A 14,899-nucleotide genomic window follows, 5' to 3' on the forward strand; every position below is an offset into this window, starting at 1 on the left:
CACACTCACACACATGCACATGCACACACACATATACACATGCATGCACACATACACGCACACACATATGCACATACACACACATGCATGCACGCATACACATGCACAGGCACACACACAGAGGCACACGTACACGCACTCACACACACATGCACATGCACACGCACACACAAGCACACACACACAAACACACACACACGCACACACATGTGTGCAGGATCTCACTCACAGACCCAAATCAGATCTCCCTTATTCTGCAAGCCTCTGCCACTTCTCCTCCACCCTGACTGACTATCAAACCCTGTACACCCTGGAGCAGACCCAAGCTTTCCTGGCACTTCTGGTTCCTACATGCCCCAGTGCCAGGGTGACTAACAGTTTCCCTTGGGAGGGACCCCACAGCCAACTGACACACCCACTCAGCATCTTCCTTTGGCCTGGCAATGCACAAACCATAGCCTGAGCACTTGGAAGTCAGACCTGTGGAGACAGTGCCACTCCCTTTGTGATGCCCATCAGTATGTGGCCCCCTAGGCTCTGGCGTCCTGCACTAGCTATGCCTTCACTTCCGAATCCAAGACTCCCTGGCAGCCATGACATAACTACCTGGTCCACAATGGGCTGAAGATTTCAGAGAGATAGAAAAGATTCAACTCCTCTCCCCCACACAGGTTCCTCCCCTACTCTCTATCTTCAGTGAGTCCCCTCACACTGGTGAGAGTGAATACTCAACCACCAAGTGCCCTCAGCCAAAGATGTGTAGCATTAAACAAGTAATAAAATGTCATGATGTGCCAGGAGAAATGAACTGATAAGGAGGTTTCTGAATGGGGACATTTTGTGCCAAGTCCCGTAAATTACCTGTCCATGCAGCCCAGGAAACCATTGTGACCGTTCCTCACTCCATTCACCAAGCTCCTGGGACCCGAGGCAGTCTAGAGTCACTGAAGGAGCTGGTGGCTCTGGTCTGGTTCCTGTCTAACTCTTACGCACGTGCTCAGACCCCCAACATGCTCTGCTGAAGCTTCTTTATCTGAGGGGGATGCTCCCCACAAGGACCTATCACTTTATTTGGCTGAAATGTCCCCTTGGACTTGAGGCTGGACTCCTTCTGGGGTTCAGAAAGATAGACATTATTGAATCACTGCTCTTCCACCCACTGCAGGCTGCCCAGGAAGGGTTGCACCTTCTGGGTGACCAGAAGGTGAGAGGTAGCATAGCATGTACTAGGCTAGACCACAAAGCAGAATTCTGAGTTTCCCCACTGATCTCGTCCAGGAATGCTGGCTTTTTTTGTGAAGCCTAATCATGAAGCTCAGGTTGGGAAGCCCAAGCCTGTGGCTCAGTATAACTCCTCACGCTATTGTGGTCTGAGGTCCTTTACCCCTCAAATCAAGTCAAGGACAGGGTTAGAAGGTCTAATGTGGCTGGAGGTGAGGTGTGGCTGCCACTCCATAAACAGAAAGCTGAGGGGTTGGATACCCAAGCTATCCCTAGTCAGGGAATGTTGGTGCTGTAGACTCCTGGGAAATCACAGCTTGCCTGTGGTTGTTCTGGACACAGTAGCAAAAGCCAGGGGCATCCCATCGGACCTGCAAATCCAGGAGACAGTCCCCTGCCCAAAGGACCCATGGGCATCCCCACCTACTCTTCTACCACTAGCCCGTATCCTCTAATCCTGAGAGATAAGAGATGTGTAATAAGAAAGGATGAGAAGTAAACTTTGATGAGGCCTTTTTGGTTGGTTAGGGTTTTTGAGGTCAAACTGTAGATGTTTGAAAGTGCTTTTGGAATAGCTTTTTTCAAGCCAAATTAAATCTAGAAGCTTGAGTGCTTTATTAAAACTTAAGAGTCAGGCTATGTGTGGGGAAGATTTAAACAGTCATGTGCAAGTTCCTGGGTCCACAGAAGAACCTAGGCTGTGGCTGTCTCCTCTAGCCACATGCAACGAGTTTGCCAGGCAGTCTGGGGGTTAGATAACAGCAAGGAGTCTGGAGTTCAAACCCCAGCCCTGCTCCAGCACCCGGGTGAGAAGACAGCAGTTCTTCCCAGGGTAAGAACCAACCAATGCATGAAACAGAGGCCACAGTTCTTAGTAGAGGGCTGACCTACACGGAGACCTTCATCCTTTGCCAGCAGAAGTTCACGGAGCCGTAAAGCAGCTCTGATCTCCATGCTAGGAGTGGTAGGCCTTTGCATGGCCTTCTAGCAAGTGTTAAGGAGCTGGGGTGTCCTGAGATAGCCAAGCTCGTGCCGCCATTCACTATCCCCGGGCTGCACACAGACAGAGCCCTAAATGACTACCTAGGCCCAGGCCTCAAAGATAGAACTTGAAACCCATTCCTTCCCTCCAAGGTAACTTCGGTAGACCCCAGACAGGAATGAGGCCTCTGTGCTCTGGGGTGACCCACTGCTGCGCGCCCGGTGTTCAAAAATTGGAGGAGGCCGATACAGCAGCTGGCACGGCACTCCCGGGCTAGGCAGACAGACAGCTGTCCTGAAGCTGAGAGCTCTACATTCCATGCATGTCAGCACCTCTATAAAAACCCAGCCACTCCCTCAGCCGAGGGGCTAGGGAAGGGGGAACCAACTTGTCAGTTCTTACTCCAAGCTTTATGGCCTAGAGGCTGACCCTTACATGGTCCCACTGGGACCATGCCACCTGCTGGGCAGAGAAGGGATGCCCCCTGGTACCCTTGGTCACTGAAGCCAGGTCATTCCAAGAGCTCGCTGGGTCCATTCATGAACCAAGACATGAAGGCAACAGTTTCGGACCCTCTGGTATTAAAGGACAAAGGAGAGGAAGTGTCAGGACCAGGCAGTCTGGTATGGCTGGGTAACCCTGAGTGAGTTCTTGCTCTTCTCTGGGCTTCAGTCCTTGTTAAATACAAAGGGCAGAGGTTTTCACTTGCTGGCTGTCAGAAGACCCGTGAGGCACAGCCTGAAGACCTCTTGGCACATGGCTAGCCCTGGACAGACCCTGTGTGTATGTGTGATTTTCAAGACTCATGGGCACATCCAGTATCATGGAGAAACAGCCTCACTCTGGACCATGTTCGTGTCCTTTAGGCACTCATGGTTTGGGGGCACAGCTGTTAGGGTCCGTTGGGCTAACACACAGAGCAGGTAGGGAACTGGCAGGCAGGGGCTCCTCTGTCTGTTGCCCTTGAACCTGCCCAGGTAGACCCTTAGTACCTTCCCTGTGTCTCTAGGAGAACACCTCTTCCTAGAACAGCCCCCTGCCCTTTCTACTCCACTTACCCCAACCCCAGCCTCTGGGTAAATCACTTCCCCTGCTCCGGAGAGACCCAAGGGTTATTTCAGTCCTGTTTGAGACTGGATGCCTTCTCCAGAGTCAGCTGGTCTGTGGCCAGGCAGCCAGGCTGGGACGGGAGCCACACACATCCACCCCCTTGGAGGGCAGCTTGCAGTCCAACCTTTATATGGGGGCTCTCCTGCTGCCCTAGGCCCGGCCACCTGTCTCCTTACTTTGGAATATTCCCTCCTCAGCCCCTTCCTCTTTAATGGCTATAACATATGGATAGCTCTGCTCCACTTCCTTCTCCCCCACCTCCTTTTTTTTTCTCCCTTTCTTCCTGAAGCTTACAGCCTGGCTTGGAGTCCATAGTTGCAACACACACACACACACACACACACACACACACACACACACACACACACACACACACACTTATGCACATACCCACACATGCACACACAGAGCTATGGAATGTTTTCCTGCTTCTGGTGTTTATGGCCCTGGGACATGTGCTCCTTGACACCTCCCCAAGTACCTGACATCTAGTACTATTCCTACGACCCTTTCGAACATTCGTGGGGAGCCGAGGTTGACTTAGCACTGTGACCCGTGAGAGGAGAGGTGAGAGTCATGAGAGACCCCACCTGAGTTGCCCAGGGGCCACCACGAACCTCCCCAGCCCCCATCACCAGCATTCGTATAGCAGGGACTGGTTTTCCCATTTGGAAAGGGAACTGGCCCCTAGAAAGCCAGACTGAAGTCGGCCCCGCCTCCCTGGATTTTCATTCATTCTTTTAACAGCCATTCATTCCTCTGGTATTTGTTGAAGACCCACAAAATACAAGGTTGGGCCTGAAGGGACTGTGGCAGGGAGCCAGACAGACAAATCCACTGCTCGGGACCAACTCCAGCATCTCAATCATGGTGGTGAGTGACAGGATAGGAAGGATGTAGGGTGGGTCAGGTTGGGGGACAGGCCAGAGGAAGAGTGAAGAAACCCCTTGACTCACTACTTATCACCACAGCCTTCACCTCAGACACGCTGTCCAGGCTGGGAGCAAACCAGGCCTTAGCTGGAACCGCAAGGAACAGGAAGTGTTGTCCTGAAGCCAAAGTTAGGGGAACAGCTGCTTCTGAGAGTAGCATGTGCAAGGTCTGGGGTCACATCTAGGTACGGATATGGACAGCTTGGGGAGCTCCTCCGATAGTTAAGCTTCCTCCAGGGCCTGAGAGAATCCTGGGAAAGTCTTAGGCAGGAGAATGACAGGACCAGGTGTCTCAAGTTGAATATGTCACTGTGAGCAGGAGACACGGGCCTCAGACAACTTCAGACAAGGTGCTTCCAGAAAGGGATGTGGGAGCTGGTAGTTGAATGGGGGTGGAGCAGCCAGGCCTTCACAGAGCTTCCCAGTAAGGGTGCATTGGTCCTTGAGCCTGCTACACCCCCAGGTCTAGGCACTAGGGGGATGGAAGTAGGGATAGCCTTCTAGTCCACCCAGCCACCAACGGAACTGGAGCAGAGCAGTAAGGACAGCTCTCAGGGTCTTTGTTCAGGTGAAAGAAAAGGAGCCAGAGCCTGAAGAGTGCACGGCATGTGACGCTAGTTAAGTTCAGGCCCTGGCAGAAATCAATAATGGGGGTTGCCTCTGTTGGGAAGCAGGGAGCCACTTATCAAGAGGGCAATAAAGAAATGTCCCATCCCAGGGCACTGGGAGTGAACTCTGAGGGTTGCACAGGTAAATGCACCTGCCAGAAGCCATGAGATCATGGGTTTCAACCCTGTGCACAGTGACAGCGAGAGACACGTACCACACATAGACCCGAGAAGGAGTCGTCCTGGGAAGCTCGGACCACACAGCCATTGTTCCTTGGCCAGGGGCTGAGGGGTCCCTGCCAGACAGTTCCCCTAAGACATTTTGCAACAGAAGAAGGTGGTTTCCTGAAGTCAGCCCAAGAAGCTGTAAAAAGAGGGAATGAGAGCTTAAAGGCCAGATGACAGCTTTGGGATGGAGAGGGGTTCTGGCTGCTAACTTAAGGTAAGACACAATGTAACCAGGCAGAGACGGTTGTTGGTCAGTGGTTGTGTGAAAAGGACTGTGGGCTGATAAAAGGGGAAGCTTGTCTGCAAGTCAGAGTGACCAGAACTGGCTAAACTTTGTTTTCTCACCTCCTGCACACCTTCGATGTGTGACCCACATAGAGGCGGCAGTGGGTTCACAGGAACTTGTCCCCAAGAGTATTAATTACCTCCAAAAAAAGGAAATATGGCTGCCTTGGGGGAATTCCTCTGGAAGAAAGGGGAAAGAGGGGAGGGGGAAGAGAGAGAAAGGAGGGGGAGGGAAGGGAGAGAGAGGAGAGAGAGAGAGAGAGAGAGAGAGCGAGAGAGAGAGAGAGAGAGAGAGAGAGAGAGAGAGAGAGAGAATATTAGAGGCAAGTACATACCACATGGTGCATCAGCTGTTGAACCTTCTCCATGTGTCACTGGGCACATGCTGCCTCAGAGCACTTAAGCCCTCCTCGTGGGCGCTGCCACAGCTGCGGCAAGGGCTACTGAAGAAGAGAAGTGGGCTCTATTTTTCCCTGCCCTGGAGACCAAGGAGGCCTTCACTACCTTCTCCCCTGCCAGTGCCTTCTTCCTGGCCCATGGGGACAGTTGTAGCCAAACTGCTCCTGCCTACCCTCAGCAGCCTGGCCTTCCTCCCCACAGTGAGCATTGCTACCAAGCGGCGTTTTTACATGGAGGCCATGATCTATCTCTTCACCATGTTCTTTGTGGCGGTAAGTGGGGGGCTTAGGAGGAAGACACCAACGGAGAGGGTCATCACCACTGTCCTAGGCCAGGTGATGGGGAAACGGGATTTGGAAGAGAAAGAGTCCGGGTCTTGGGGAGCAGTGGGGCTGGTGACTAGAAAGAGAAGGTTCCTGGAGTCTGTCTTCCTCTCTGGGCCTCAGTTTCTCCATGACTGCCCGGAATTTGAGGGGGTTGGCTGACACACGTGACTGAAACCAGGCCCGTGATAACCCTATGTAAAGTAAGGACAAGTTTTGTGCTCTCCACACCCTCCTTTCTACCGACTTTGTTTCATGAGTTGCTGAGCTGAGGAGGAGGTGGGTTGAGTGAGGAGGCCTAGGAATGGACCTGCTAGGTTCAGGGGAGGTAGAGGGCCTGGGTGGATGTGACTCCAGGATTTGGAACTATCTCCACCAAGAGGGGCCAGCCACCCCCTGAGCCCTTCTTTCTCTTCCTGTTATGTGTCTGGCCGGCTGGCTGCCTCGTAGTTCTTTCTCCACTCTGTTCCCAGGCAACAGTACTGGGGTGATTCCTCCGTCTTTCAGGGGCATGTCTGGCACTGGGCCAGCCTTGCTGAAGCCTTGTGTCTGGGTCTCTGCTCCCCCCCCCATGTGTCTTTCCCTCTCTGCTTCTTTTGCTGGTTCTGTGTCTAGTTTTCTCCCAGCCTCTATCTCTTCCTGCCTGTGTCCAGCTTTTTGATGTCTACAGTTACACTCCCCCAGGGAGTTCACCCTCCTCTTCTCCCTGGTCCACTCTTGCCTGGTTTCTTTTCTTGACCAGAGCTTCTGCGTCTCCCTGGCTTTATCTATCTGCCCATTCAACTTGCTTCTTTCTATCTAATTATATATGTATCTATCATCTAGCCATTTATCATCTGTCTCGTTCTATGTATCTGTCCATCATCCAAGTGTCTGTCATCTATCTCTCTGTCTTCTGTCTATTATCTGCTAACTAACCATCTCTCCCTGTCCATTCCACTGCCCATCTATACCCTCTCTCTGTGGAAAGGCCTCCTCTCACTCTGCTGTCAAGTCCTTCTGAGAACCTCTCATGCTGGCCCTCACCGCTATCCTCTAACCAGAGGTCACGCCATCTCTTTCATTGCTCTGTAGCCTTTGTTTCTCTCTCATCACTCTATCCCTCTCTAGTTCGCATGGTGTGAGATCCACACACTGGTAGGATACATGCTTAGGGTTGGCGAGAAACCTGCTCGTCTCTTCCTTAGAGCAGAGCCAAACTTTTACAGACTAGCACCCTGTCCCTAGGCCTGCCCTTCCTACAGCAACTCTCAGCAAGGCAAGAGCATGGAGTAGGTGAGGGTATCCAGCTGGCTCTCACTGCCCGAGGCCACGAGCTCACACAAGTGTGCTCACATACGGCTCCATATCCTAAGTCAGCTGCCACGGCTTCCCAGTGGTGGGAGAAGCCACCAGTGTGTGGGGGCTGAGAACAGCGGGGGAGGGGTTAGCACCTGTCTACCTCCGGACTGCGGTGGCCCCATGGGTAACAGTGAGTTTTCTCAAGGAACTGGAAACTATGGCTCTTGAGTTCACGTTAGGAGGGGGGAGGACATTAGACCAATGACAAGTCACAAGGCAGCAACCAGGGTGGGGTTGGACTCAGCATCACCCATGAGCCTAGTGTAGTGATTTGGGTTTGGTAGAAGAGGAAACTGAGACTCAGAGAAGCTGGAGCCACCAATGTCACCATGAATATTCAAGTTCCTGGTCTGCCCACAGTACTTTGTCCCACACTGTCATTTGTTCCTCATGAGACCTGGACAAGGTCAGAGCCAAGATGACACCCCAAGGTCAAGGACAGAAGCCAGGGTCTTGTCCCTAAGGCCCATGTTAGAGATAGCCCAGCAAATCGCAGTCCCCAGTTAGCTCACCCCTGTCTGCCCGGGTCTAGGCTGGCCTACAGCTGCCTCTGCTCTGGCCTTGGAGACCCACCCTACTCCACCCCACCCAGAGTGGCAGGGCCAGCTGTCTCTTATGACAAATGTCCTCTGGTGTCCAAGCCACAATCTGTTCCTCACAGAGTTCTGCCTTCCACATGGCTCCTCTCGGACCCTCCGTGACAGCTACCAGTTGTGTGGTGTGCTACTGCTGTCGAATGTAAGAAGAATGACTCTTGGTGTCAGTTACACGGGAGCGGATCTGGTTCATTCCAAGGAGTGCTGCCCTCTCCTATTCTAACCTGACAGTCATCTAATCTAAAAGCAGGCTCTAAATTAAGGATCTTGGACAACAGCGTCCTCTCTAAATGCTGAACGGCACAACAAACAGGGTCAAAAGAGTGAGGGATCCGAGTCTTAATCTTTTATGGGAGACAGCTGTTTCTCTGGCCCTTTGACTTGGTAACACACAAATCCGCAATCAGCTCTTATCAGCGTATACCCACATGTTGCTTTCAACACGTTCTCTCGCTGATTCTAACACACGTGGTCTTAGATCCCGTCATCGCATCGCACACAAACATACACTCTCCTAAGTCAGGGGCATGAACAAAGACTGGGGTCCTACGTCAGAAACACAAAGTTGATAAGATGGATCGAAATGCTTCTCTCAGAGGTGAGCCAGCTCTGACCAGCATGAGCACATTGTTCTAAATGACCATACAGCACATGCTCACTTGGGGTCAGGTTGCAGGGAAGTTCGATTAATGAAGGCAAACAGCATTTCATTCTTGCAATGCGGGAATGCAAGTCCCCTCGCAAGCCTCACAGAAGAGGTGCTCTCATGCCATTGGACAGGAGGGGACTGAGAAACTCATCTCTAGCCTGGGTCCCTCTGCCAGATCTGCTGAGCTGACAGCAGGGTTGGGGCTCCTGCACACCCTGCTGTGTCCTATTCTGGTCCCAGCTGGACCAGATCTACCTGCCTCTGGAGAGGGAGGGTCCTCATCACTGCCTTGCCCCGGCCTCCTCAGGCAGGAGGTGCCCCAGGGAAGTTCACAGTCACACAGGTTAACACACGCATGCACGCACGCACACAAAACCTCAGGGCCTGAGGACAGTTAGATCCCTTGCTGTAAAACCTGCTCCTCTGTCTTTCAGAAGTAGGCAGGTATCCTATGTTGGGATCCAGCCTAAGGAGGCTCTTCTGCTCCTCATGTGGGAAGGCGTGGATGTTACCCAGAATCTCACAGTGAATAAGTTTTACTCATTCATGGGGGTCTATACAACAGAAGGAAGCACAGACGTCACAGATGATGGGCTCAGGTAGAGTCAGGTGATGTAGTTCTGCAAGGACCCTGAAGAGCAGAATCCCCTCCCAGAGCTGAGTCCCTTTCTCCTCCACATGAATACCTTGGTCTGGCCCAACCTGAAGCTTGTCTTCCCCTGAGCTCATTCTAGTTGGTTAGCCTCCTCTTTACCAATATCCCTTTTAAAGAGACAGGACCCAAAGCTTGGGCAGCCCCAAAGCCGAGTGGGGCCGACCCAGCACAGAGGCTGGACCACCTCCTCCCTTCCACTGGATGCTCTCTGTTGATTGACAGAGAGCCACTTGCAACCGTGATCGGCAGGAGGTCTCTGAGCTTCTAAGTCAACCCTGTGTGCTTGACTGACACATCCATCATCCAGGGTCCCCAGCTCCCTGTGGCGGTGCCCCTGCTGCCTCCAGACAGGCTGTTTTCCAGCTTGCCTGCTCCCTCCTGCTGAGCTGGGCTTACCAAGAGCCGACTGTGCTGGCTGCTGGGCTTGTTTGTGCTGGTCCCACTTGTCAAAATAATTATGTCATGTAATTAAATATTACTTAAAATGATGAAATGAGAAGCCAAGGGAGAGCGAGCTCTTTCCTGTAAGAAATAAGTTGTCTGCTTGGAAATACTTCATATAGAACCTTTTGCTTAAAAGCCAATCTATTCAACTACAAGTTGGGGACACACCTGTTGGAGGATGGGGGAGAGAGGAACCGGAGAGTCAGGACCAGAGATTGCTTGGGGGAGTCTAAGGTCTTCCTCCTTTTTGGAGAGACAGGGGTCCTGATAAAGGGCTCCTATGGGAAGAATCGATGCTGGAAAGTGTGCACTTTCAGTCAGCCAGGGGCAAAGGGTGTAAATTGTCTTTCAGGATCCCCTTCTGAGCATGCTTCCCACCAGCCTTGGGCCAGTAGTGAGTCTGAAAGTGATATTTACAAAGCCTTCTGCGCTCCCAGGCTAGATGGACTCCCCTGTTTAATCTCCATGAGGGGAGAGTCCAGCCGTGTGCTCGGATAAGAGGAGCCCGAGGCGTGAAGCCATTAAGGGCTCACAGAGAGTGAGGGGCCTGAGGCTTGGGACCGGTTCTCACCCATTCCTGGGCTGCCCACTGCCTGCTGACCTCGTGTGATTCCCCCCGCAGTTCTCCCATGCCTGCGACGGGCCTGGCTTGTCCGTGCTGTGCTTCATGCGCCGTGATATTCTGGAGTACTTCAGCATCTATGGGACAGCCCTGAGCATGTGGGTCTCCCTGATGGGTAAGTGGCCATCTTTGCTAGTCCCAAACACCAGCCAGCACCCAGCCCAGCTCTGAGATCCTCTCCCTCCTCACTGCTTTGCAGAGCTTAATCTACTAAAGACACACATTTCTCAGATGCCTGCGCTCTCGTTCTCCCAGTCCTTATGTGACTCCAGTAATTAGCTCCTGTGACATTTAAAAAGCAGAAGCACACAGGGAGGGGTCAAAGGCAACCCTGCCTTCAGCCCTACCAAGACCATCACTGCCCCGGGTTCAGGGACTTAGCCTCACAGAACGTCCTCCAGACTCACCGGAGCGTTTGCCCTGAGGGGTCATCTCAGCTCTGTGTGCTGTTTAGGAAGGTAGACCATTCAAAATCCTCACCTTGGACCTGGTGGGTCACTTGCCCTTGGTTCCATCTCCAACATTGCGGATTTTTGAAAGAGAAAAAAGGAAGATACGGAGGAAAGAAGAAATTAAGAACAAAGGAAAGAAGGAAGGGAGGAAGACTAGGAAGGAGGGGAGGAAAGGAAAGGGAAAAAAAAGGGAGAAACTGAACAAACTTACTCTTGTCTCTCAGGGATGCCGTTACAGACGGCCCTTCCTGAGACTCAGACCTATGTACCCCTCACTAGTCTTAAGACTTTTGTCCCAGGATTCCCAGGAAATGCCAGTCACTCAATCTACTGGTAAATTTCAGCCACCCTGCTCCAGGAAAGCCGCATCCCCCATTTCCTCCATATAACCAAAATTCAGACCTTGTGGAGACCAGGCTGGACCTTGGTGTCCTACGGACTGAGAGGGCATCCCAATAGGTTCCCAAGAGTGTAGGCACAGCCATGTGGAAGGGAGCTGCTCACCTCTGCTGTGCCTCTCCCCAGCACTGGCCGACTTTGATGAACCCCAGAGATCGACCTTCACGATGTTTGGTGTCCTTACCATCGCCGTGCGGACTTACCATGACCACTGGGGCTACGGGGTGTACTCTGGTCCCATAGGCACTGCCACCCTCATCATTGCAGTAAAGTGGGTGAGTACTTCTGGTTTCTCAGCTGACAGGGCTCAGGGAACCTGCATTTGTCCCCTGATCTTTGTTTCTCCTATATCCCCACATCCTTATGTGCAGGTGAACTAACAAGAATTGGGCCAAGACCCCTAGACTCCCTAAAAATGGTGACTTGTGCTTGAGCCCCACGCCCTGCTGGCTCATTGATAATTAATTACTGGCCTTGAGTAAAGGCAAAACTCCTTTTCTCTTGACCTCTGCTCTGCATCCAAATACCCACACAGAATGCTTCTAAGCACGGGCATAGACGCGGTTTCTAATGTACCCGGAAGTGAGGAGACCTTTCATCATCATGACTGTTACTGTCAATGTTTTTATCAATATAAGTATCACCACCATTATCATTCTGAGAGACGACACTGCATGCAGGTATGATATACCAGTTTGGAGAGCAGCTAGGTTAATCTGGACAGTCTTCTCGAAGGAAACAAGCCTTGGAAATGAGTCTCACGAGGAAGGAAGGTTTGAGGTGGGGTGAAGCCAGGTTTTCAATAAGACTTTCCCTGGAGGAGGGCCTGGGGAAACATCTACTCTGCTGTATAGACTCCTAACCTCCCTACGATCTCAAGGCCCCCATGCCTCCAAGGCCTAAAATCCACCTAAGTAGGCTGGCCAACACGAACAAGGCTCCCAATAGCAGGATAGACCTAGGGATGCTTCCTGAGCTCTACCCAGAGCAGTTAGGCCCAAAACACAGACCTTCCAAGCCAGCAGGCTTCAGACCAAGCCGACAGCAGCCAGGCCTCTAGTCCGAGACCCTCTGCTACCTTATACAGGAAGCACCACTTGGGATCTCAGAGTTTCCCGGAAGTACAGCTATAGCAGGGCGGATCAGGACATGCGGTACTGGAGGACGGGGGACCTCCGATCCATCTTCAGCCAAGTGGGGACAGGTAAAGTCAGGCAGGAAGCTTCCAGGCCATGTCCTATTGGGCTCTGAGGAGCACAGGCTTATTCTGACTTAGGCTAAGGATGGGCCTGAAGTGCACTGAGCCCCGCAGCCTAACCTGGAGCCCCAGTAGGCAATGGCAGCTGCACTTGACTTTGCAGGGGGAGAAGCTTCCAACCCACTCCAGTTCGAGGGGCTGGAGCTGGCCCTGTCTGACCCTGGGGGCCGAGGTGTTGGGGTTCCGAACGGTTAGTTAACAAGCTGGAATGCATAAACACGAAGGCTTGCTTGGATAGCTGCCTCCTCGTCCTGCTGACTGGGTTTTAATTAGCCAGGATAGCATACATGGGCCGGTGTCCCCCACTAAACGCCGACCTTCCCAGGTCTCTGGTGAGAATGGGAGTGAGAGGCCGCAGCCACCCACGCCTGGGGCACAGAGCCCATCTCCTAGACCTTAGATATGCTGGTGGCTTCGACTTACTTCTTAGTTGAGGAGAAGAAGCTGAGTGAAATGGAAAATAGGAGTTCCCCATGGGTGATCTTCACTTTCCTTCCCCTCTCTGGGGCCCCAGTGTTAGAACTATGAGATTGACGGCCACACTGCCCACACTCGGGCGAATTGGCTGTACCCATGGCACCGACACAGTTCCCTGGGACCTCCACTCCTGTTAAGTGATGGCAAGTTTTAGAACACTTGAGACAGCACCTTACCTTCCCTCAGAGTGGCAAAGGTTGCCCTGGTTTGCATGATGAGGTCATTGACGGCCTTTGTGTTTGCAATGCATTTAGTGAGGTGTGCAGTCAGGGCCGCTGTCCTGTGCCCACTGTGCGTACCTGAGCTGTATTAATAACGACCTTCCCCGCTGAACCCTGGACAATTCTGAGTCTAAAATACCTTTGGGCCCCAAGGGTGTGAGTTCCAGTGAGGAACCCACAGGGCATCCCATCTTTCCCATGTAACGCCTCACCTTACCAAGCTTGAGCACACACCGGACCCTCACGTAAGGCCTTGGGGCCTGCAAAACCGCGGTTAGTGGAAGGAGACCCCTCAGCTGGTAAAGCTGCTCATATTTGCCACTGAAGTGTCAACGACCACCTCACAAGGGCAGTGGGGGACCCAGGGAAAGTTGGCCCAGAGATTCCAAGGCCTATCACTCAGGCATACAGAGGGATGGGGGTGGTAGAAGACAGCAGTGGGATCGTGCCCAGACAACCCATGGAGGGATCCTTTCCTGTACTGCGCCCCAAGAACCTTGACGTTCCCACCTTGTGCCTGCAGCTGAAGAAGATGAAAGAGAAGAAGGGTCTGTACCCCGACAAGAGCATCTACACCCAGCAGATAGGTCCCGGCCTCTGCTTTGGGGCCCTGGCCCTGATGCTTCGCTTCTTCTTTGAGGTACCTGGCCTGTGGGGGAGGGGAACAAGCCTTCTGGGTTTAGCAGGGAGGATAGCAGGCTGTCTTCACGTCGAGGCCCCAAGTTGTAGATTCTGTGCTGTTGAAGATGGTACTTGCCATCCCCAGTGTTCCAGCATCATAGCCTGTGTGGACAAGTCAGGCCCTGCAGACTTTAGGATGCATGCGTGTGCAGAAGTAACCAGGAGCTGGTTCCCAGCACCAGCGGACAGGGAACAGAGGAGAGCAGCAAGCCTTTCTGCTGTATTCTCGGGGTGGGACGGCTGGCAGAGGCACCAGATGGCTGAGTTTAGGGAAGGGGTAGAGGCCCTGACTGACTCGTTCTCCTCCACAGGAATGGGATTACACCTACGTTCACAGCTTCTACCACTGTGCCCTGGCCATGTCCTTCGTTCTGCTGCTGCCCAAGGTCAACAAGAAGGCTGGGAACGCAGGGGACCCCGCCAAGCTGACCTTCTCCACTCTCTGCTGCACTTGTGTCTGACAGTAGCCCCCCTGCTCCAGGCCCCTGCCTTCCTGTCTGGCAGCCCTGCTGTCTCACCCGGGATACTTCCTACACTTTCCCAGTGGAGTGTCCATGAGGAATGGCCTCCTCTGCACCCCGAGAGACCAGCAGGGCTGCTGCAGTCGGCGAAGTGCTGCTTAGGGACCCACGAATTCTGTGTTCACCAGTTGTTTCACTCTATTCAGGAAAAAAAAAAAGAGAGAACTTTATCCCCCAAGGCTGCATAACCATAGGTGTGCCTGGCAGAGCTCTAGGCCAATCAATATTGGCCCCAAGTCGCAACCCAGCAGCATACACAACAGCAGCATACGGGTTATCTATTTCCCTGCCTGCCAGGATTGTCTGCCTTCCCTAGGAAACTGGGATTGCCCTTTCTACCCCCGCCCAGGCCCTGAAATCTCCCCGTTTCGGGAGCTGGACCCAGTGAGCCCAGCTCCAGTCTGGACCCAGGCTTGGTGCCCCTGCCTGAGTCCCATCCCTTCAGCACATTTTTCAGTCGAGCCATTCACAGTAAACTCTCGATCAGTCACTAGT

At 52.8% G+C, this 14,899-nt stretch overlaps 1 protein-coding gene across 1 annotated transcript; it reads left to right on the top strand.

Annotated features, from left to right (window-relative positions):
* Positions 1–5,715: 5,715 nt before the first annotated feature.
* Positions 5,716–14,894, top strand: Mymk (myomaker, myoblast fusion factor). The gene is made up of 5 exons (XM_032901861.1): positions 5,716–6,037; positions 10,396–10,510; positions 11,373–11,521; positions 13,726–13,842; positions 14,195–14,894. Exons 1-5 carry the CDS (start codon positions 5,903–5,905, stop codon positions 14,342–14,344), a joined length of 666 nt encoding a protein of 221 aa, XP_032757752.1. The 5' UTR covers positions 5,716–5,902; the 3' UTR covers positions 14,345–14,894.
* Positions 14,895–14,899: the final 5 nt, after the last annotated feature.

Source organism: Rattus rattus, chromosome 5, assembly GCF_011064425.1.
Source record: "Rattus rattus isolate New Zealand chromosome 5, Rrattus_CSIRO_v1, whole genome shotgun sequence".
NCBI lineage: Eukaryota > Metazoa > Chordata > Mammalia > Rodentia > Muridae > Rattus > Rattus rattus.